Here is a 24,269-nt window from a genome sequence, read left to right on the forward strand (position 1 = left end):
AGTGAGTCCATTTCTGTACATAACACCCTCTTTGTGTTTCCCTGAACAGTGACTCCTTGTTGAGCTGCAGTGGGAAAGTAACACAAAGAGGGAACTCTGTACTGAAAAGACTTGGAAGATACCCTTTTTCATATTTTTCTCATATCTTCAGCAGAGGGAAAATATTACAAAGGCATTCACATTCAAATGCAATTTAGACTTTTTATTAACCTGTGTTTAAATCACCGGACCTGTTGTGCTGAATTATTTCATGGTTGTCACTGCTTTGTGTTGCTGTTGTCTGAAATAGGAGCAATTCCAAAGGGAGCCACAAGAGGTCAGTGTTGTTTTACATAAGAACAAATAAACCGCATCCATCAGTGGCTCAGTGGTTCACTTTAATCCAGATTAACATCTATCATAATTACGTCATAATAATACCATAGTTATAATGCAATATTACATTTTTAATTAACATTTAACATTTCATTTTAATGTCCTCATTATTTAAAGGTCTATAGCCAATTACAATTACATGTGTATTATGCCTAAATTAATATAACATCATTACATTTAGACGTGTGAAAATAAGGCACTGCATATTTTATTCTAAACTAAAGTCTTTATTGATTGCTGGATTCTCGTTGGGTCTTCTGCATAAAATAGCCTATCCTTGTTTTTTCAATATTACATTTCAATATATTAGCCTATATATATAAAAGGATACAATCTGCGCAGTTACTCAGGAAACATAATCCAGTGTCAATGCTCTGTAGGAACCTGTAGGAACCCTATCATCTCCCCCCCCTCTCTCTGCCCCCTCTCTCCCCCTCCTCCCACAGAGGATGCAGGACAGTGTGGACCTGACTCCTGGCGCCAGAGAGAAGTGGCAGTGATCATCACGAGGACAATCACAAAATCACGCTCTGGGATCAGATTAATTTACGTGTTTTTATTCCGGTTTTACCCCTACTGATCCTTCACTTATTTCACTTGACTCGGGACAGCATGACGGAGATCGGATTTACACAATTTGGATTATTTCAATGATGGTTCGCTTCAAATGCACATTTCCACGGAGCTGCAGCTGAGGTTTCATTCAAAATCCGATTGGATTTGCTAACAGCGTGATGGATACAAATGAGTTCGCAGTACTGAAACTTTTTGTTGTTGGGATTTTGGGTGAGTATGTTTTATATATTTGTTTTTCTTATTTGCAGAACGCTTGGTAATGATAGAAAACTGGATAGTGAGTTATTACAGGTTGAAATAGCATCACAATGAAGCGAGGAGTTTATTCCCACTAATTAACATAATCAGATATTGAACACATCAGTTCATCATTAAATTGCCACACTTCTATATCTTATTTTGTGTTCATGAGTGTGTCAAGTTGCAACGTGCACATAATAAGACTTATAAGAAGTCCCAGGGCAAATCTATCACATCACATGCAGTGAATGTGGAATATATGCCCCTTTGGACAGACCTCATCTGACCTATATTGTTGCTAATGGATATTTCTGGATCCAGCTCATTAGTTATTGGTTAAATAATTAAATTATGTTTAATGGTTGTTGAATCCTGTTGTGAAACATTACTGAGCTGTTTTCATGATTTAGATGCTCGTGTGGATGTGTTCTGCTAAGCATGAATCCAGATAATCTGCTGCTGTAAACCCTGATATATATAGCTGTAGTAGCAGTGTAAGCAGAGTAAATGCAATGACTCAGTGGTGAAGAGGAGTTCAGATATCAAGCTGATGTGCAGCACAGTGACTTCTGGCTGGTTAAGTAGCCTGAGTGCTCTAGTGAGCTGTTGTTGGGCTGATATTGGGGCCACCATGGTCTGACACTGATTGAAATGACCTGTCTTCCTACCATGTGGATACATGAGCCAGGAGATATACTGTAGGATTTTCAAGGTTATAATTTCAAGGTCTGTGGTTCAGAAGAAGTTCAAACATAGGTGCTTATCTACAGTGATGCTTTACCTTCAGCGCCTTTGAAAGGCAGGTACACAAAAAAATCAAAATCAACTTTATTGTCCAAGAATGTGTACAAATTAAAGGAATTTGAATTTTTTATTTGCATAGACATGGAAATGCATATAAATAGACATTAGGGCAACACAGAAAAGATGATATAACAAATGGAAGGTCTATGTCACCAGTATGTGGAATATAGGTGTATGTATACATAAAGCACAAATGACAAACAATGGAGTAAGATTATAAAATATAGAATTTATAATATAATAAAGCTGAGTTATGATCATTTGGAGTTGGCTGGTGTTGACAATTTACATGATGCAAATTTCAATATATTTCATTATATTGCTGTAAACAAGCCAAGTGTTCTGTAGCCCATGCAGAATATCCAAATGAAATACATACTTATTAGTATTGATGATTACATACAGTGTGTACATCTATAAATACATGTAAAAACATGAATGCATTTAGGAAGTCCTTGGTCATTTTAAAGAGAAAAGTCTTGTGGTAGTTAGTGAGATGGGGGCCAAGTCTGGACAGGACCTTCAGCCTGGACTCCCCTGGGTCTCTGCTATGTAGCAGCTGTGGCCCTATGCGTTGTACGGCCAAGCAGAAAACTAGCTTAGATGGACCTTTTATGACTTAAAGCATGTGTTATGCTCAGTTGCTGGACATGCCAGTGTAATGGAAAGCAGGAAGAAAAGACTCAGACTTATCTATGTTTTATGAGTCCACAAATGGCAAATTTCACCACAGCTGCTGCTGTCAAAGCAATTATATTCCCATGTTGTGAAGACATGCAGCAATGGTTTCCTCTGACAGCTCTTGTCTAGACTCAAAGAGTTTCCCATCAAGACCCCCGTTGGGAAGAAGAAAGGTGGAGGCCAGATGCAGCCTGTGTGTTGAAAGACAAACAAATCGTTCTGATTTGTTACTTGAGTATAAGATCCCATCTGCACCGCAGCAAAACACTGATTCCCACTGACTGGGAAGCATCTGCTTATCCTAATAAACAGCTATGCATACAGTCTCACAGCAAAGGAAAAGCCTTGGGGTTTTTCTGTTCTATCTGAGAAATACCATTCTTGTGAACTATTATATAGTAAAATGCTATTCATAGACCCTAGGTGAGATATTGTTGTTTGTTGATCTCAGTTCATGTAAAAGGCTGATGTCCATGGGCTGCTTCCTTACACATGGATGTTGTTACACACAGTTGTGTTCATCACCTGCACTTTCCTGTAGTGAAAGGCTTTCAAGTTCAGTAATCAATCCAAATCATTTCTTTGTTAGATGAAGAAATGTGAGCTGGGCAGATTGTGTCTGGTTTTGCCAAAGTGCCTTTTATTTGTTCAGACTAAAGGATATTTCTTATTGTCTCCACACTCCAAAGACCAAATCTTACAATCCACTATAGGCAAATGTGTGATATTTTATTGCTCCCACTATCTCTCACCTGGAGTGGAAGCATGTTAAGAGCATTATTAATCTTTCAGTTGCCGTTAAAGATTCACCAGAAGGGTTTGTCTCTTCGCTCATCATGCTCAAAGCATGCTGACGGCTTGCTGACTCTTAGTCCCAGTGTGGGAATCTGACTAAGCACCATATGGTCAGCAGATTGCAGAGGCACCTATGCACCTATCAAGTCAATGCTTATCCATCTCACCATTAATTATTTAAAGGTTCCACTAAAAACGGTACTAAAGCTGCAATGTTCTTCCATCAGTTTGGATGTGCAAATCTAAATTAATTTGCCTGTTTGTTGGACAATCTAAATATGTCAATTTGTGCTGTGAGAAATTATGATTGACACATTTTGTTTCCATATATACCATAGAAACTCCACTTAATACACAGGATGAAAGCTATTCTTTATATATCAATGTGTTGACGTCATGTGTTCTTCAAAATACTGTATATCAAATAAAACAGGTTAATTTCAGAGGAAAAACCAAATGTCATTATCTGATATAATTTGCAGGAGACGTCATACACTGGTACATGCTCCTCAAAGGAGCAGCAAGAGGGCAGAGATGGAAGAGGAAGGTAGTTATTTGTCTTGATATTTGACAGCGAGCTGATTTTCTGCCAAACGACCTTCACATTCTATCACAGAACAGAATAGGTAATGAGCACTATTATACTCAGCATTGAATTGAAGGTGTAACTGGTGACTGTAATGATAGACTGAAATTATCTAATGATGACCTGAGAGGGCCAAATGTCATGACATTCAGAAACAGGTCCGTTGAGTTTGATTTGGTGTATGAGAAGAGCTCTTTGTTGAAATGTTCTCACCACAGGCATAGTGTGCAATAGTCTGTGACAGCTGTAAGAAGTTGTAAAAGCATTACAAGGATTATATGTAAAGCTCCCTGGCAGGGTTCATGGTGCTAGTGTTCAGAAAAAATAAAATAAATCTGGGGGTGTGGAGTTAGAAAGAGTTTAGCAGACATGAAGAGGTAACATCAGGTTGAATACAATACAATACTTCTTATTTACCTTCTATGGATGAGTCTGATGTTGTTTATGCTAGGTTGGCTGTCTAATGTGCGTTCTTCTATTTATGTTCGGTAAATACAGACCAGTCGAGTGGGGGTTTTCTGATTCCACTTGTGTTATATACAGAACATGAGACGTCTGGTTATGAAGGTTTCAAAGTTGTTTCAATGCACCTTTTGACGTACTTGTGATAAATAATGGAAGTAATAATAAATGCCTATTAGGTTTGTTGTTGCGTAATTCGTAATAAGACCTTTATAATTGATTGCACGTCAGGTAACTGTCAGTTTTATCCACTGCGTACCAATTCATTTTATAATAAATACTCCTACAGCAGTCATATCATCACAAGGTGAGCAATACCAAATGAACACATATCAGATTTGGATTTTGTTCATTTTCTAATTAATATGGTGGTGAGCAAATTGCCCCGACTCTTCCCAGAAGGCTTCTCGAGTTCAGTCTAATATGGGACTGCAACACAAATGTCAATGAAGGTCTTGGATTTATTAATGCCCTTTTAGCGCTCTTGTTTGGCCTCACAGTCTTTGACCCAGTGTTACAATTTTAATGTATGACTCGTCACACTGTCTCTGTTTCGGCATACTAATATTTCTCACTGTCTGTCTGTCTCCCTCTGTGCCTCCTCTGCTGTCGTTACTCTTTCGCCTTTTTGTCTCTCAGACAGGTTGATGAACAGCATGTTGGCACTGTCCTGACCGCCTCCAAGGCAGAGGCCCTTGGTCAACAACTGACAGAAATACAACTTTTATGCAACCGGTTTTACCAAGGAAAATTGTAATCGGGTAATCCAGCCCGGTTTTAATGGGCGTCAAATTCAGAGGTTGGTCAAATTTGAGGCCATAGGGTCCTGACCAAGCGTCTGTGAGGAGTGGGGATTCAAAATGGGTTAGGAAATTATCTGTGAGATGATTTAAGCATCCCTATTCGTTTTATATCAGAACTCATCTGTCTCATTATCCATGTGTCTGTCTATTGCTGTTTCCATTACGTCGGTGATGAGAATTTGGCCCGAGTCAGAGTGATAACACATTCATCTGCTGTACTTTGGCTTTTATCACACAGATTGTGCCAAGGAACTGTAATGAATGGCCAGGACAAGTTGACATATTTATAACTGACTGGCTGTGTGGGAGACTGAATCGCTCAGCGGGGTGAAGTGTTTACTGCCAAAGGATGCAGACAACTAATCAGGGGTCCTGCATTTGTCATTGAGCCCAGTCCCAATTTATCAGAGAAGAACAAGTGACCCATTTCCACTTTCCACTGAACCTCTACATTTAGAGCTTTGTCTCTTTGTAGCCACGCCATGTAGACTCCTGTGAAAAGCATTTAGTGTTTTTTAAAAGTGGGTAATTCAAGCCTTTATCATTTTATTCCAAACAACAAATGTTTGCTTTTTATTGGAGGCAAGCATTTCAATGGAGCTAATTGTTGTGGTTTGTCAGAGACGGGGTGAAACAGTGTAGCTTCAGGCCATTTTTGGCTTCTATGTTTTTTAATTATAAACTTGTCTAGAGTTGAAGAGAAGTGCACAGTGAATGCTGATGAAAGCCCGAATTGTGAATTGCCTCTCTAATTACGTTTTTCCTTTTAATTATCTTTGCTAACGAAGAATGATGTGGAATTTATACGTGTGCTGATTCCGCCACATTCCGCCATTCACAGTTTTATAATCACATCTGTGCTCCTTATCTGTCACCAACAGCCTTCTCTGTGCATCTGTGTGAGAATGCAACGGTTTATGCTCATACGAACACACTTTAAAAAACATGTTTGATGACCCTATTCCGTTTAAATGTCACAGACACATTGTTCAGGAGAGCAGCAGCTGCAATGCTTGCACAAACAAGCTGTGATAGCTCATAGACAGATGGGTTCTCTCCACAGGGGCCTATTCTGCTGAAGCTTTGCTGTAATTTCCCTCTCCACGTGGCAAATGGACTGCATTTATATAGAGCCGCTATCCCAAATGCCCTCAGAGATTTATGTTCACCCACAACATGCTGTCAAACCAACATCCCTGCAATCACGATCTGACCTGCTCCGGCACCTGTACTACATGCACAGGGTACAGGTTTGAAAAAAATGGCAATTCTCTCCCGAAAGTCCCACATAATGAATTATCTCTTCTCCCCCACTGGCATTTTATTTCTGTCTCTCTCCGTCATGGTCATGTAGTACTCCGCCTCACCACCCCCCCCTTCTCTTCCTGCTTTTGTTTGCCAAGCACCCCTCTGTCTTGAACATCTGTGTCATTCTCCAGTCTCCTCTTCCTCTCACTCCTCCTTGACCCCTGGATCCCCCCCACGTGGAAGACTCCACTTTGACAGCCTGGATGCTTCCGCTCTGACCTGAAAGAAGTGAATGTCCTCCTGGGTGTATCTTGTACTCCCATAGTAAAATATTAATTGTAGTTATTTTTACTTTTTTTTCATGAGAGGCCACTTCTGGGTTTTGAGTGAATCAGTGGCCAAGTGCACCAAACCCTAAGATTGATATATTATGCCTTAAGTGCAATGCCCTCCCTCCAGATTTTTAAATCCCTGTCTTGCTCTTATTCAGTGTCCTTCACGGAGTTTAAGAATTCATTTCTGTTTGCCTCACCTGGCACATCCGCTGCTGGATGAATAATAATCATCCATCAGTCAATCACTGTGGCCTGCACTCTGAACCCCGGATGCTTGTTTTTATGAGCACTGTGTGACAATAGGAACTGATCAGGTGGTTTGGGAAAGCATTGCTTTTGTCTAAATAAAATAGCTTCAGAACTAAGCAGAGAGCATTTAAAAAAATCAGTCTTTGTGTGCCTGACAGGTCTATGTCTCATGTGGCTTTGGACATATTCAGATTTGTAAGGCTAATGCTCAGATAATAAATGGAAAAAAGTCAGAACAAATACAACAGCATATTATGCTCATATTCAGGTTTCATATTGGTATTTTGTGCTTCTACTGTGACAAAAGTTCTTTATTTTTCTCAGACTGCCTGTGCTCTGGCTCTGTTATGATTGGTCAACCGCTGCCCCTTAGCCTATAATGTGTTGTAGAAACGCCAGTGTTACGTAGTGATGCCACTATGAAAACAAAGCAGTCCAATGGAGGCATTTCAGGCAAGGGGGGGAACGTTTATGTACAAAAACCTACACATCACACTACTACAGGAAAGGGGAAACCCCCCAAAACCATATTAGGGCCCCCAACTTTTATTGTTGTAATATAAATGTGAGTGAAGGGACCATACATTCAAAATGTCTACTCGAATAACTTAAAATGAGTTGCAACATCGACCATCACATGTTAAGACATGTTAATTCCTGTCTAACTTTGATCATAAAGCTGCTATGTTTTATTTCAATGTTATTTACACTTTGGTGGATCACAAATGAATAAAATAAGTCTAGAGAGGACTGGCAGTCTTTTATATCGCTACAGAGCACAGAAGTAATGGAAAAATGCCTGCCTACACATTGGCATCCTTTTCAGTCAAATGGAAAATAAACTAGCGCAAGGGGGAGGAGGAGGGGGGGGGGGTGGGAGATAAGCAGCAACATCCTCTGTGAATAATGTGGGAAACACTTGTGTGTGAGGCTACCAGTTATCAGATTGTATTTATTCATCATTCTTAATTTAATTAAAATAATAAAATGAAGGGCTCACAATTAATTAATACATTTTTTTCGAAATGTCAAATTGCGTTTCATCCGCTGGCTCCCTCTGCCCACATCACCCTCTTTATTACCTGACATTCACTTAAGGGCTGCCTCTGCCTGCTGTGGTTAAAAGGCTTTCTATTCATCTGTGGGGGGAGTGAGAATATTTCTCAAAAGCAAGCTATCTGCCTCAGGTGACCTCAGTCTGGTCACCTTATTATTTGAGAAGCTGCTTTGCTGCATCTGAGCAGAGAAATAATAGGAAAGGAGGAGAAGTACCTTTATACTTGTAAAACAGGAAATGTAAAAAGTATTTATGTGACATTGAACATCTTAGTGACATAAAACATTTCTTATTCTTTTGATTTTTTATGTATGATTTCTGTAAAAAACAAAAAGTCTTATTTGATCTATATTCTGACCTGAGGTAACCATGCTATCTCTATGCTGCCGTCTGGCCTTGCAAACAAAATAAACATTTCCTTTTGAAGGGTTGTGTTCTCTTCATTGATCTGGCTTGTTTCAGTTGTGTTTCTGCAGATGCTGGACACGGGGGGGGGGGCATGGCTTGAAAGGCCAAGAACTCAATGATCTTCAAAGTTATGTGGAAGGTCAGGGTGTTATTCATGAGTGCTGAGTGTTTGCAGATTAAAATGAGCCTTCGAATCGTCTCACATGTTCGCAATCTGTTCAGAAGTTGTCTTCACTGCTGGTGTATGTACATCAACACAGCACAGGTTTTAAATTGGCATAACTGAGGCGATGGATTGCAAAAGTACTGTGCAGCTCTGGTTATTATTTTGTCCAAGGCTCTCGACACATTTGAACATGTCACCGTGCATTTCTCTCCCCTTTCACTATCCCTCACCCTCTGCGTGGAAAGACAGTGGAGAAAAATTGTGCAGCAGGAAGAGAAAGATGGAAAAGGACGCCTGGTTTATTGTCCTTCTTTGTTTTTCAGATTCTAAACTAATGCTGTAGGCACAGAAACGGAATCAGATAAAACCTTCATATCTGAGATGCATTATTCCTTCTTACCGTGTGTTTATAAAAAAGTGCAGCCAAATGCAAAAAAAAATAAAATCTTCTAATTAAAGGGGACCTATCATGCAAAATGCACTTTTGTACGTCTTTTATACATGAATATGTGTCCCCGGTGTGTCAGGGAACTCACCAAGAATCAGAAAACACAACCCTCTCTCTTTTCCTCCATACCCAAATCTCTAAAAACGGGTCTGGAACGGAGTTGATACAGACTGATACAGATTTGAAAATAATTAATTAATAATAATTCCTTACATTTATTATAGCGCTTTTCCAGATGCTCAAAGCGCTTTACAAATACACATTACACATATCATACATGCAATGGTCATGTACTGTGGACAATACCCACAGGAGCAAGTTCAGGTGAAGTGTCTTGCCCAAGGACACAACGGCTTTACAGACGCAGCAGCGGCGGGTTTCACCCCTTGATCTGATGATCGTTGCACAGCGCCACACTGTCCATCTTCACGCCTCGAAGTCATCGAGGCGCTTTTACAAGTACACATTAGTATCATACATGTACTGTGGACATTACCCACAGGAGCAAATCCGGGTGAAGTGTCTTGCCCAAGGACACAACGGCCTGACGCAGTGGCGGCAGGAGCGGGTTTCGAACTGGAGTTCCCCAGCACCCCCCTTGATCTGATAATCAGATGCACAGACCACTGCGCCACCCGTCCCGACATAGTCTGACGTCAGTGACGAGGAGCTCCGCCTATATGGCCAACTCTACACCTATCAGGGGAATGAGCGGTTGCCGTGGCATGGTAACAGCCAGCGCCATATAGATAGAAATAAGAACATGTTAGTCTCACTATTAGACAGAGTCTCACTCTCTATATGGCGCTGGTAACAGCATGGTAACATGACGCTCGTAACTTGGCCCCCTCCTTTGCAGGGGGGCGTGGTCAGCTGCAGCGCATGCAAAGACAGGGTGGAGGAGAGGAAAATAGAGCAAAATGAGGCATGGCTAAAATGCATGATCTGTTTGGTATTTTGAAAATAAAACGTATAAATATTATAGGTATGGCCCTACAATATATTATTCAAATATAGCATGATAGGCCTCCTTTAAATCTGACTGTTATTATGAACCCTCCCATCCACTGGTACCTTGTTGTACTGATGATACTGTTGAGGAAGTACAACAATAGGGTGGAGGTAGTTAAACAAGCACTGACAGACATCATGCATTTGCTTTATGTTTTGGACATGGATGGCAATTTATGTCCTTTCCTTCCTTTTCCCTCTTATCTATATTTATCTTGACAGCCTAACAGGCCAGTGGATGACAGCATGCCAACTGAGCAGGCCCTGGACTGGCAGCATGTCAACCAGCGTGTAACACACTTAAATAAATTGATTTAGTTTCCGTCGAGTTCAAAATAGCTCTGCTTGGCCGACATAATTCACAAGATTTATGCTGTTATAATTTAGTGCTAAGGCTACATTTCAGATGACTCAACAGGTCTAGTTGAAATATTGGTTTGGTATTATCAACAAGTATATATCTGTCTATAAGAACTCTGCAACTCTGAACTCTGAGTGGAAGTGTTTTTTTCATGGATTTTTGTTGGAGGCTTGAAGGAAGCAAATAATTGTAGCACGTCAGCGCCTTGCTAATTTTAAACCACCACACGCAGATAATCTAATGAATATCCTGAAGGGTAATTATTTCCTTCCTTTCATTAAGGGCGAAGATTAGACTTAATGCCAGTTTGAATAAGTTTGTGTCTTTAAAGAGCCAGCTGCTGCTCTAGAAATACTCCTTTTAGTGTATTCTCAAATTAAGCATCCTTTTGACAACACAAAAGCCAGAGAAACTCTCATTGAATAAGCTATTAAAATGGTAATTTTGCTATGATGTTAAAAGAAACGTTGATGAAAAAAGGTTTCCTCATTTTATAATCATAACTGATGAAAAGCTTGGTTCAATCTTAGAACTGCGTCGTCCTCAGTGGCCATGAAACAAATCATTAGCATAACTATGAACCTCAAAGTGTTAAGATTATGTTTTAAACAGGACCCAGGCGCAGGCAATGACTGAAGATGTTTAAATGGTTTATTGTTTCGGAGACTCCGGCAGGTTTTGTGATTATGGAGGTCCGGAGTGGAGGTAGGCAGTTCAGGCTGGACTGTTAACTAGGCAGGCAGGTATGATGCAGGAAGAAGCAGGCAGGTTGGCTGGAAGCTCTGGTGGACGATGGCCGAGTGATTGCACTGGAAACACAAGTTACAAAAAGTACGGAATTACACGCAGACAGGATAACTGAATGGGCAGCCAGGAGGATGTAATACCACTGGTGTAGAAAACAATCTGGCGGTGAGTTGCTGGGAGACTGGAGTAGATAAGCTGTGTCCTGATTAGATAATGAGGGACAGCTGAGTCGGACGGCCAGGTGAGAGCAATCAGGCTGCTGCCTGCAAGGGAAACCACACCCTCTCCACACACACACAGCGGAACAAACAGGGACACAGTTTGGACCGTGACACAATGAAGAGGAAACTGATGAAAAATAAGTGAAAGGGTAAAACTATCAATCCACATGTGGCTAATGAGAGATGTAATGATTGTATAAGATGAAATTGCAGTTTCAATGAGAGGCTGTCAGTATGTATTCATTAATGTCAAATTGATTACTTTTTAAGTGTTTCATTTTCTAAGTAGTAAAAGGCCTATATGAGGAACACAGACATCAATAATCTGTTTCTCAGATCTCAGCTCATGCCATTAGAAAATGGCTTTCACATAAAGTTACTGCAAATGGACACTTGTGGTTTTGTAAATTGTGAAGACATTGCTACAATCTACAACTCACAGCATATAAGTGTTCATGGTAGTAGAGGCAGCTACAGATAAATTGCTTTGGAGCTTTGTATCCCCTCTGCAGAGGATAAGAGATAGGCTACTGAGGAAGGCTGATACTGGCAATTTGTCTTGAAAATCCCTACTGGTGAGCTCTGTGCTATAAGACCATATAAACAGACAATATACATATGTTCTATGCACATTTTCTTAAAGCTGAACTACTTTATTGGTTTGGTTTTTAAGGCCATCAGACTTTATAGTTTGGTTTCTCACACTGCTGCTCCTATCAGTGTTGTTTCCATAAGCATTATGTCTATTTTGTCTTGTAACAAAGACCAAAATTAAGCTGAAATGATACAAAAAAACAACAACGATATATTGATAATGTGGGAAGCAAACGTTGCTTTATTGTAGAGAGCTAAACAGGTAGGCTAATGCTGTTCTTATGAAGCTATAGCCAACAGCTGTTTAGCTATCTCTATCGGACTGAGGTAAAATACTCTCATAGCTTTATATTTCACTGAAGAATCAATGTTCTTGTCTAACTCACGATATTAGCGTATTATCTTATTTTCCTTACATTTCTAATTATTCATCCGTGTCTGTTTCTTGTGTAAATGGACATTTGATTGCTCACACATTAGCTGGAGCTACTTTACAAGCAGGAAATATTGCTGTAGTCACAACTCAGAAATCTGTTATCTTAATCAAGACTGCTATTCATTTGACAAACTGTCACAAGATGAGAGATCCACCAAGCTGTTATAATTCGTACTCTGGCAAGAATCACTGTCCAACTTTAAAACCAAATCTCTCACATACACACAGACTCAAGCTGATGCCAAATATGTTTGTGTTCCCTCAGTTCACAGAGCGGAAAGATAAGATGTTGTTTCAAAACTTCCCCCGCAGTTGTGCAGAGATCATGCTGAAGGGAATCCTGCTGTTAGTTTATTTTCATCAGTGGCTCCATCCTGCTTGTGATTAATTATGACTATTAATAACTTAGAAGACAAGCTTCCTAGGCTGGTCTTTTTGTCAACAGCATATGATTATTGTATACAAACAAGAACAAAAGCATTCACCATTTGTGTTTAAGGATAAAAGCCACTTTATAGTTTCAGAATTAGGACTGCATTTTCCAACTGATGTTAAGCGAAATGTGATCAGAGTAACATCATCTCGTCTAGGCATAACCTTTTTTTATAATGTTGCTGCAGAGCTTGTGCTTCCCTAAGTGCTTGTCGAAAGAGTACATGTGGGATATTTGGTTTTGCTGATTGTTGCCTCACAGGAGATGATGTAGTAAAGATGTATTTATGTTGGCTGTTATATATGAGATGTTATTTTTGGACCAGCTTGCACAAGGCTTATTATCAAGAGAAATTAAATGCAAAAGTAGTCCTGTGCGAACCAAACAGCTGAAAGACAGGCTATGAAGTTGGGAAACGTTCAACTTTGAGTGCTCTGTAATCTTCCATGACATTGGATTTGATCAATTGATTAGCAGACAAGAATTACATATTTTGTGGTAGGCTACTCTTGAGAAATGACTTTCTGTCTCTTTGTGTCTGAAGGGAAGACAAGAATTGTATTTAATGCCTAGCTTCTCGATAACAATACAGAAATAGATGAGTTTTGATTGACGTCTTACTGGGGATTCTTAGACAGCACCCTTATCTGTCTCCTTATACCGTCAAAAGAACGACGATGACTTGTCGTGACTCCCAACTCAGATCCCCTTCTGAAACAGCTTGCCTGAGAAGTCAATGTCATCTTTGACAGTCTCTTATAGAAAAGCTTTTACTAGCCTTGTCCTCCTTTGTTGAAATTCAACAATGGATTCTGTGATTTTAACTTACTTTCTCAATCTTCAAATGTAGCACAATTCCCTAAGGTTTCCCCAAGGCTTTTAAAAAATGTCAACCACTCACTAAAACACCACCCTTTTACACTTACATTCTTTTACTGATAAACAAGATATAAAGTATTAAATAGTGAGATTTAGAGATCTAACAAGTCTAACTGTTCCCCTTGTTTCCAGTCTTCATGCTAAGCTAGCTGTAGCTTTATATTTAGCACACAGAAGTGTCTATCAATCCAATAATTTAACTCTTAACAAGAAAGAAAAATAACAAAATATCAGCCTATTCTTCCGAATCATCTGTTAAACCAGGTGAAACAATACAAAACCAAATCAACAGTACAGATACATTGAAACCAGGTCAAAATCTACTCAAATATTGTTCTGTGTATATTACGTAGACGATCACCTAAGGCAGCGGTTCCCAACCTGTGGGCCTGGCAAGGCATTGCAAGTGGGCCGTCAAATAATTAAAACATTTTTAATTTTAATTAGTTTTAACATGACATTCCCATCTCAGACAACAACAAAACAAAAACAGAAGAAATAAAGATACAGCCAGTAGCATCACTTCAACATTTCACAAACAAAAATAGGTTGACAACCAAATACCACCAAAAAAAAACATGGCAAACATATTTATTGTTCTTTTAATCCCACTCTTCGTTAGAGCTAATTATTTCCCATTTCATGGCGTGTTGAGTGTTTGATTTTTTGTGGCAATAATTTTTTCCAAAATAAATTGTGTTTTTAATCTACTCTTCAAACACTTTGAATTAAGATTACTCCTTGATTGACTTCGCCAGAGGAATCGTTGTATTTATTAACTGTGTGTGGTCTTCATCTAAAAGCCCAAATAACATATTAAAGGGTGTAAATGTAAATTCAATATTTGCTGCCAAATAATTTGCAAAACATTATGATTTGTGTGGACATTTTTTCATTATTATCAATCAATCAATCAATGTTTATTTATATAGCCCAATATCACAAATGTTACATTTCAGAATATCAGACATGACAATACGACACCCTCTGTCCTTATACCCTCACATCGTACAAGGAAAAACTTCCAGAGAAAACCCACAGTTTAAAGGGGAACATGGGAGAAACCTCAGGGAGAGCAACAGAGGAGGGATCCCTCTCCCAGCACGGACAGACGTGCAATAGATACCGTGTGTAAATCGAAGAGATAATACATTTTACAGCGTAGGTAGACCAAATGTTTGGAAATGCATGTGTCTATAATCAGAAGATGAATCCACAAGGATGTCAACAATCCTGTGGGAGCCATCAGGGAAGTAGTATGATATTAAGATTTTTTTAAATTTTAACCTCTTTTCCTTTCTCTTTCTTGATCCTCCTTAGCAACGGTCATTACAGTCCTTGTCTGTTCTGGATTAACAACGTGTCACATGTTCTCAGAACTTTATTTAGCCTCCGTATGGTTTATGGTTGAATGTGGGCCGCACATTTTTTTTAAATTCCTAAGTGGGCCCCGAGTTGAAAAAGGTCGGGAACCGCTGATACTGTAAGGTACAATAATATGATCCTCCACAAACACTCCACGTTGAAACATCCTCACATGCTCAAACAGGGAGGTCTCTATATTTAGCATGCTAATTTAGTAGCAGTGTTTGTCCCACGGGGCGTCTCTCAGACAGATTCTCCACTTTGTAAGTGTTACACTTCAAAGGCAGATACACCTTCCTGTGCAGCAGCATGTTTAGCTTCCGTCATCTATAACACTCTGTTGCGGTAAAAAAGGAGCTGCTGTGTGCAAGAGCTTGGGAAAAAAGCTAGGTGGGGAAAAAGGGAATTTGTGTGATGGATGCCCTTTTGTGTGGAGGAGTATCATTGGGATATCAATTTTTTTATCACGATCAATCTCTGTTTTTCTCTTTCCTTCTTTATCTCTGCTGGGTGTTCACCGAAAGACTGAACATAATGATGTTTTCTTTCAGTTATTCATGAAAATGTTCACTTAAATGGATTATAAACACAAAGTTCAGATGGTCTTCGTTCTTATTTGTCAATTGGATTCTCCTCTAACTAATTGAAACAAAAGACAGTTGTGTATGAATCCTGCTCTTCTTGGCTGTTGGCTATCTGTAGTCCAAAAGCACCATCACTTTTCACATGAAAGTACAAGCTATATGGTCTGTTATGCCTGTCGAGAGGCTGATGGGAATCGTTTTGCCGCTAGTTGAAAGTGCATTGGATCTCAGGCAATAATAGGGTTAGGAAAATTGCACACCTTGCTAAGCCATGTGCATGTAGTCTTCCATCTAACAGAATTGCGTGGTAAAAGCTGTTGTTTACCTTGATATTGATCTTAAAGTGCTGGTTCCCTTTAGTAAAAAAACCTGTTGTCTGGAACTGCTTATCTGACGGCTCACCTTGGCTGTTATCTCTTCTGGAATTACTGCATGAAATGTGATCAGCTAATCCACCTGGAAGTAGGTCGTCACAAAGTGCGCATGTTGATGTTATGAAATTATAGCGAACTCTATATAGTTGCTTTACAATAAAAGCTTTCATGTAGTGCACTTAAGCAAAGCTTTAAATGTGAAACAAGAGTAATGTGAGGTTTGAATTAGCAGTAACTTAATGCAACAGATTGAGTTCAGATGCAAGAAAAGGATTTTGTTTTGTAATACATTTTTAACCCAATAAGTTAGTTTCTATCAGATGATGGTCTTATTTACTTGTTAATTAACACGTGGGAACCTAGCTGTTTCTAATCACTCTAAATTCATAATATTTTCTTTTTTTTCACAGTCAATGCCTGGATGATAAGAGGGTTGTCAGGTAAGGAATACATCCATCCATCCATCCATCTTTGTCATGTCTCATTTCAGTTACTTTTCTGTCATCACTATTTATCAGAGTTATCCCACACAAATGGGGATATGTGACCTATAAATGTTCTTCTTCTTCTTCTTCTTCTTCTTCTTCTTCTTCTTCTTCTTCTTCTTCTTCTTCTTCTTCTTCTTCTTCTTCTTCTTCTTTCTTCTTCTTCTTCTTCTTCTTCTTCTTCCTTCTTCTTCTTACTTCTTCTTCTCTTTCATTCCTTCTGTCTTCTTCTTCTTCTTCTTCGTTCTTCTTCTTCCTTCTCTTCTTCTTCCTTGCTTCCTTCTTCTTCTCTTCTTCTTCTTCTCTTCTTCTTCTTCTTCTTCTTCTTCTTCTTCTTCTTCTTCTTCTTCTTCTTCTTCTTCTTCTTCTTCTTCTTCTTCTTCTTCTTCTTCTTCTTCTTCTTCTTCTTCTTCTTCTTCTTCTTCTTCTCCTTCTCCTTCTCCTTCTCCTCCTCCTCAGCAGCCACTGACAGTATCAACATAGAGCCCACTCCCCCCCGGCCGAGGAAACCCTGCAATGAGTCCCGTCTGCAGTGGGAGGTGGAGGTCTGTGGAGAGGACTTCAAGCGGGAGATGGGTCACATAGAGCCACATTACTGGTGTAACCTCACACACTTCATCAGGTACAAACATATTTTATATATATGTATATACTGTGTTTGTTAGCTGCAAATGAAATCAAATAATGGAGCTGTGTAAATGATCATGATCCTATAAATGAATAGGCCCAGTGGAAATATACAGGACGTTTCAACAGTGAGAACATTTCATTCAGAATTGCATTGGGCCATATTGCATTAAGATATTTTTCCTTTTTCTGCTTTGGCTGTTAGCATTTAATGGTTACTGTTGGTATTGAAAGTCTGAATATCTCATGATTACATATAAAAAATAATCCTCAGAATATTGACTTTTTCTGATTATCCTCATTGTTTCTGCCTACTGTAAAGACTGAGCTAAAGGGGGTGGCAACACGTGTGGCAAATTATGTCAATTGATGACGAATCGGTGTATCCGAATAATACCTTCATATACTGTATATTTGCTTCCCTTTGCATATATGTATTTGTCGCATCACATGTAGCAGCGCAATTCATTTAGACAAACACCCACACTCACAGAATCAGCTCAATGCTAATTGTATTTTGAGGCATTTCTCACGGCCAGTAACCTGATTTTATTATATTCCCAAAATGGATTATGAACGGCAACATGCAATGCTACTCCTACTTCATCTTCTTATGGAGATTTCGGCCCTACAGCGTGGAAATAACTGCACCTGTTTAATTCATTCTTAAAATAGGTTACGGTGTGCTTGCCATGACATGGTGGCCTAATTATTGAGACACCAAAATTGGCCTGCAACACGGAAAAAGCTCATTTCCTGTTATAGAGAGCCCAAAGATGTGCCCTAAAATGAGCTGCTGCCAGTAAGATTAGTAGACAGTTATCTGCTCTACACACAGGAGTCAAATTAAACTGTCTCCTTACATTAATCGACCAGTACAGCTTATTACGAGTGACTGCAGAGCAAACCTGTCAACCAGTAGAAAGCCATGAAATAAATGTGACATCTGGGCACTAAAAAGCCCCCCGTATTTTCAAGCTCTTATCTTTATCCCTCTTCTTTTCTCAAATACTTTTGCCTTCATGTCTGAGTGCTCTATTTTTGAAGTATAAGCTAAGGGGTTGTCATACAGGTGGACTTTAAAAAAACAATAAACACACGTTTGAAAGAAAACTGTTATCCATTTCGACCTCATGCAGCTGGCTGGTAGTCTGTGGGTGGGAGAACAGCTGGAGATTTGATTCCCAAAACCAGTTCTGTTTTTCTACGAAGCATCTGACCTTTGACCCATTGACCCATTAGCCTTGACCACCCATCTGCATCTATCTTTATCCAGCTCTCAACTCATTCCTTCCACTCACCTCTGACCTCTTTCCTTGAACTGAAGAGCCAGAAGGGGAGGGAGAAGTTTCTTGTGTACATGGGAGCTTAAAATCAACATCAAAGTCATCTGAGTCACAGATTTGTGAGCAAAATTTGAAGATTTCTGGGAAGAACAGCCACCTGCTTTCCCCATCCGTCACGCTTCTTCTGTTCTTCTTTTTAAGCCAATATTTCTCTCGAGGGAATGTCAGACCTACATGCTGATTTCCAGAAACATTGTTTATTTATGACACTTTCACACATCGATCTATTTCAGTGATTATGAATGAAAGGCAATTTGAAATGTGGGATAAAGAAACAGCAACCTTAAGATAAGATCAACCACATGAAGAGTATGTCAGCCAAACATGAACCAAAGACACCAGTGTTTTCATGTCTAGCTCTGGGAACATCCAGGAACCACCTCAGGGCACTAACTATAAAAACAAAGATTGTTTCATAGCCATAATCGAGTGGGAAACGCTGCATGACTTTCCAGGAACTCTGCCTACATACGTCCACATTTTTATGACAGGAATGATTCATTTGGGTGAATTTGTGTATGATACTTCATTTACATGACCGGAGGATACGTTGAGTTTCTTGGAAGCAACCTACTTTAGAGCCTTGAAAAAATGATAAGAAGGCATGAGAGAAAGAGTGAGAGCGATGTAGGGAGTGTTGAGAAGGCTGGAGCGAGGGGCCTCGTGTTTGAACAAGCATCGACCCCTGCAAGGCCTCCTCTCATTGACAAATGAGCCGGGCCTCCCTGCAGTGATAGGACAAACACCCGGCCAACATGACTGTTTTGGTTCCAACTGAGCTGGTACAGCCAAACAAACAGTGTAAACAGACCACAGTGGGTACATTCAACGCACTTCAATCATTTACGTCTAATAACATATTGATTTTCTGCCCTGTGTGGTTTACAGCTTCAGGAGCAGGCAGCCTTATGTTGAGGAACAGCAGTGTTGGTCTATTTGGACCCTTTTATATTACATATGTTTACTATCAGGAGTTATCTTCTGCCCCTGTGCCGACCAGATGCTGCTCTAAAGTCATCAGAGCTTTTTCCTGCTGCAACTCATGACAACTAATTGACCATTTGGATGAGTAAGCCTAATTTTAAGTGGGTTATGTGGATCGCACTACTGGCAGGAGACTGTTACTATCAACTGTAAGCGGCCTGCCATGGAGGGAGAGAACATTTCATGATTGAAATGATAGAATGATGCACTGTTTTTCACATGGTGTTATAGTAGGGTAAGTCCCAACCAATTCTTGCCTCATTCTTTTGAATTTCATTACAGGACAGTTTGTAATAACATTAATCTGATTAACCAGTGAGCACAGCTATCAGTTTTAGAGGGTAAAACTGGGTGAAATGGATGCGGATATACAAAGTCAAAGTATTCAAATGGCAGCCAGTCATAATGCATATTTGGAGGTGCACCATTTATATTTCCATTCAGTTTATCAGCCGTTGAACATTATCTTATCTTGCCTTCCAGAGCTACAAACCCCCCAGGCAGTTTTATTTGTGTAGGATTCACTATGGGTTTCCATGAGGAGTTATGGAATGACAATCTGAGGAAAACTCCATATTAGACACTATTATACAAAATATAGGCTTATTTTCATTAAGTAGCCAAAAATGGCATGTCTGTGAATGCATGCACAAATATATCAGTCAAAGAATGAGCCTGTTCTGTGTTTGTGGTTATTTTCAAAGTTATGCAATGCATTTTATATAATGCAGTTGAAAACCTGTTAGCTGCTATGTATTACATCTGGGAAATAACTTCAAAAGTCTGTTAATCCCTACAGTCCTCCGTGCTGCATTTTGATCGTTTTTTAATGTATTTCTTTCCATCCTGTTATTTTCTTTAGTCCCCAAACAGTCCCTTGCTGTATTTGTCTGAAGTTCTTGGCAGTGACGTAAATCACATTTTTAGAAAATATTTGATATGATTATGCATAGGGGATCTAAAATCTGCAATTTGGGCCTCAATCCAAATAGTGCAACACTTTGTATTGCAGTTTCCACGTGAACATTTGAGCTTTCACGCTGGTTTATTAATATACTTTTGTTGAGTTCAGATTTCACAGGAAGCCTTTCTCAGCAAACACTGTTGTTATCACCGGCCTGTTGTGCCTCCTTGCCCGCAATGCACTATACATATGTCCCCAGGCAGCAGGGTTTATTTGATTTGCAGCACTTAAGTAAATGTCTTTCAAATCAATGGTTACAGCTTGACGTCAGAGCCTTATATATGTCCAGTACAGAGGGCGGCAGCATAAACATTTCCATATATTATGTCATTAGAGGAGTGGTGAATACATATAGCATTTTACATTATGTTAAGTTATCAGAGTCAGAGATTGATTGTCAACACTAACGTTTATATGTGTGTATTTTCTTCAGTTATAACAACAGGCAGTACTTGATGCCCTTTGTTTGTCTCTCCGGCTACGTACAGGCGTCTGATTAATGCAGCTTGTTTGTTTTTGTTTATAGCTCCTGGAATTTTTCTCCTAATCAACACATTTATTGTAGAATATATTTGACATATGTCAAAAAGGTCAAATTCTGGTCTGAATCCAATTTCTAACAAGTAACTGCCTTTTTAGGCATTGTAAAGCTGAACAATGATAACATGGGTTTTACCGGCTGTGCCTTCGTTTTAGTTTTTATTTCTCATAAATTCTACAGCTTTACATCCAAATGATGTAAACAAGGCATTTTATCCATAGGATTTAGACCCATTTTAGGGGTTTATAGACAATATAACTATTGTTACTGTTCTGCTGGTGAGAATGCACTGAATGTAATGAGAAACAAATCTGGATCTAGAGGACTGAGGATTCAGGAAAGAGGGATTTCGGCTGGCTGAATGGATTCATCAAAGCAGAGCTCTAAGCCTTGAATCTCCATGAAGGCACTGATCGCCTGTTGAAATGGAGAAGAGTAGTGGGCCTGGGCCTAATCGAAGTAAAAGGCAGAATAATGCCAGGCACAATGATGGATTACTTACCAAACCATCATATCTTTGATTAATTCAAGCCCAACCATAGTAGGGGTTTAAAGGGTTGTGTGACGTGGTGTGATTCATTTAATAAACTGTCCACCTCTACCATTATATGCAAATCAGTAGTTTCATCCCTTGAACTGTGTCCATTTAAGTACCCTAAAAGTATTAAGATTAAAAGTCTGACACTCCAGGGATACCTAAAATAGAAGTGTGATTTTAATCTTTTCCCCTCTCTCTTCCTCCCGTGTTTCTCCCCAGTGAGTACCACCGCTTCACCTTCTGCACGGAGATAAAGTCCAACATCGTCAGCTGCTACTGGCCCAACCCGCTGGTAGAGAGCTACATCATCCACATACACAAGCACTTTTTCTCCAACTGCACCTTGGAGCACGTTGTATGGGTGGACCCGCCCGACGACACGTTAACCATCCTCATCCTCGTTCCAGTTTTCCTCACTTTGGCCATGATCGCCCTGGTGGTCTGGTGCAGCAAGAGGAGCGATATCCTGGCCTAAGACAAGAGGAAGACGGAAGTAGAGGGAGAAGAAAGACAGAATTCAAGGTCCCAACCTACTCCATTAAAACATTTATATACAAAGGAGTGCACAGAGTTTTTGGGAGATTGCTTCAGTTGGTCAAAATACCCCATAAGTGGCTCTGCAAACCAGACATAGGCAGTTGCAAAGTTGTGTTTTCTTGAGGTTTTTTTCACAGTTCTGACGTTGATATACTGTCACTCAACATGTTTATCAAATATTTCAATTCTACAGTTGATTCTTTACTACTTTGATTTATTTTGTGACTGGTAACAGAGGCAACACAACCCCTTGTGAATTAACACTGTTTCGCTTTTGTTTCGAATGAGAAAAGTATCAATAAGGGAGCTTAAGATGTTGATCTTGTTACATTTGTATAAAGCCATATTAGCTGTTTCCCATTATTTCCATTCTTGAGCTAAGCTAACCAGCTGCTAACAGTACCTTTCTTTACTTAGAACATTTGAATTAGAGGAGTGTCAATCTTCTCATTTAATTCTTAAACCCATTTTCTTGATTGTTGAACTATCCCTTTAGGACACAGAGGAGTTAGGTCGTTTGACAACACTTATTGGGTAAATTGACCAGCAGGGATCGAATGAATCTGTGTGTATTCTTCAAAGCTCATGGATCCGGACCGTTGACCTCGGAGATTCTTGTCTGAGCACTGAACCGTCGCTGAAGGCCAAAGCATCCACCAAGCGTCAGAGGCAAGTCTAAACTGGTGGGAAATTAGATTCCCAGAAGACACCGTTTGTTAAATATTTTAACATGATATTTTCAGCCAAATCTGGACTTTATATTGATTCCGCAAGTTGTATCGTATTGTTGAGTTACTGAATAGATTGTCACTACTGGAAGAGGATACACTGGTGTGCAACCCAAAGACACAGCAACACTATGATTAATATATTTGGGGAATTTCTTGTGTTACTTACCTGAGCCTCCACGGACTGCTTTATAACAGTGTAACTTATCAGATACTGTTGAATAAAATACTAAGAGGGATTCTCAATGGAAACAGAACTATGGACTGCAATTGAGACCTCACACTGTACAGTTCTGCTCTCTGTGCTGTCTACTGTATCTGCATCGCCTCCCTAGTGAGAAGTACACACTGATGCTTTGAAGTGAATTCCTTTAGGGGAAGGCTTCATTTAATGTTCCCACTTCGCTGGTTCTTTGAACTGCAGTCCCTAACAGCCACGAGGCAAACTAAACCAAGCATTGCTTTTTTATTTTCTTCCAAAGCATAACGCATCAATGTCTGTTTGTCAGCTCCTCACCTGCCAATCTTTGTCTGTGGAAACTGATTAAAGCTGTCTTAAAATAACTGGTTGCGCTTCTTCCTTTTGTAGAAAAAGCAAGTTAACATGTACTGCTACAAGTTTCTTTGTGATGCAATGTTTCTCAGCTTTTGTTTGTGAATCAATGTATATGTATCTTCTGCACAATGAAATGCATTCATTTCTTTTGTAATTCACAATCATCTAAAAAAGTGCAACAACCTTGCCAATGCGTGTAAACCATTTGTAAACCATGGAAAAACTTTGTTAATTTATGTTTTATTGCCAGAAAAGATCTTTATTTTGCATCAATTGTTCAGATTAAATCACAATGACATTAACTTTGAGATATTTCTATAATCTATGTAAGAAACAATGCCACTTGCATCTTTTGGCCTCCTTTAATTGTATTTCACAAAACACTCCGTTATGATGTGATACAATACAATTGAATGTACCCATTTTCGATGTATAAATATATACTTTAATGGAAAAAATATTTAAACTGTGCACTGATTTTGAGATTTTGCCGGTAGAGGAAGTAAAATGCTTTTCATAAAATCAAATCCCACTTTGAGATCGTCTGTGGTCGCCATTTTTTCCCCCTGGTGTGGCCATTTAATGTTTTTACGATCTGTTACCTCTCCATTGAGTAATTTTACATTGTTACCAGTGGAGTTCCCATACTTGATTCAGACGGCCTTCCTTTAGTTTTTAAGACTCCTTGTAGACTTGACTCTCTTGGGAGTTTTTAAAGTAGCATT

At 39.4% G+C, this 24,269-nt stretch overlaps 1 protein-coding gene across 2 annotated transcripts; it reads left to right on the forward strand.

Moving 5' to 3' along the window:
* Positions 1-823: 823 nt before the first annotated feature.
* On the forward strand, positions 824-24,082 carry LOC117543632 (receptor activity-modifying protein 3-like). Of its 2 annotated transcripts, none has more exons than XM_034212023.1 (4): positions 824-1,161; positions 16,649-16,678; positions 17,183-17,345; positions 21,943-24,082. In XM_034212023.1, the coding sequence occupies exons 1-4, from the start codon at positions 1,110-1,112 to the stop codon at positions 22,196-22,198; spliced, it is 501 nt and encodes a 166-aa protein (XP_034067914.1). In that variant the 5' UTR covers positions 824-1,109; the 3' UTR covers positions 22,199-24,082. The 2 variants fall into 2 exon arrangements, with proteins under 2 accessions (XP_034067914.1, XP_034067915.1); XM_034212024.1 differs by having other exon boundaries at positions 17,186-17,345.
* The last annotated feature ends 187 nt before the right edge of the window (positions 24,083-24,269 follow it).

This window comes from Gymnodraco acuticeps, unplaced genomic scaffold (genome assembly GCF_902827175.1).
Source record: "Gymnodraco acuticeps unplaced genomic scaffold, fGymAcu1.1, whole genome shotgun sequence".
In the NCBI taxonomy this organism is placed as follows: domain Eukaryota; kingdom Metazoa; phylum Chordata; class Actinopteri; order Perciformes; family Bathydraconidae; genus Gymnodraco; species Gymnodraco acuticeps.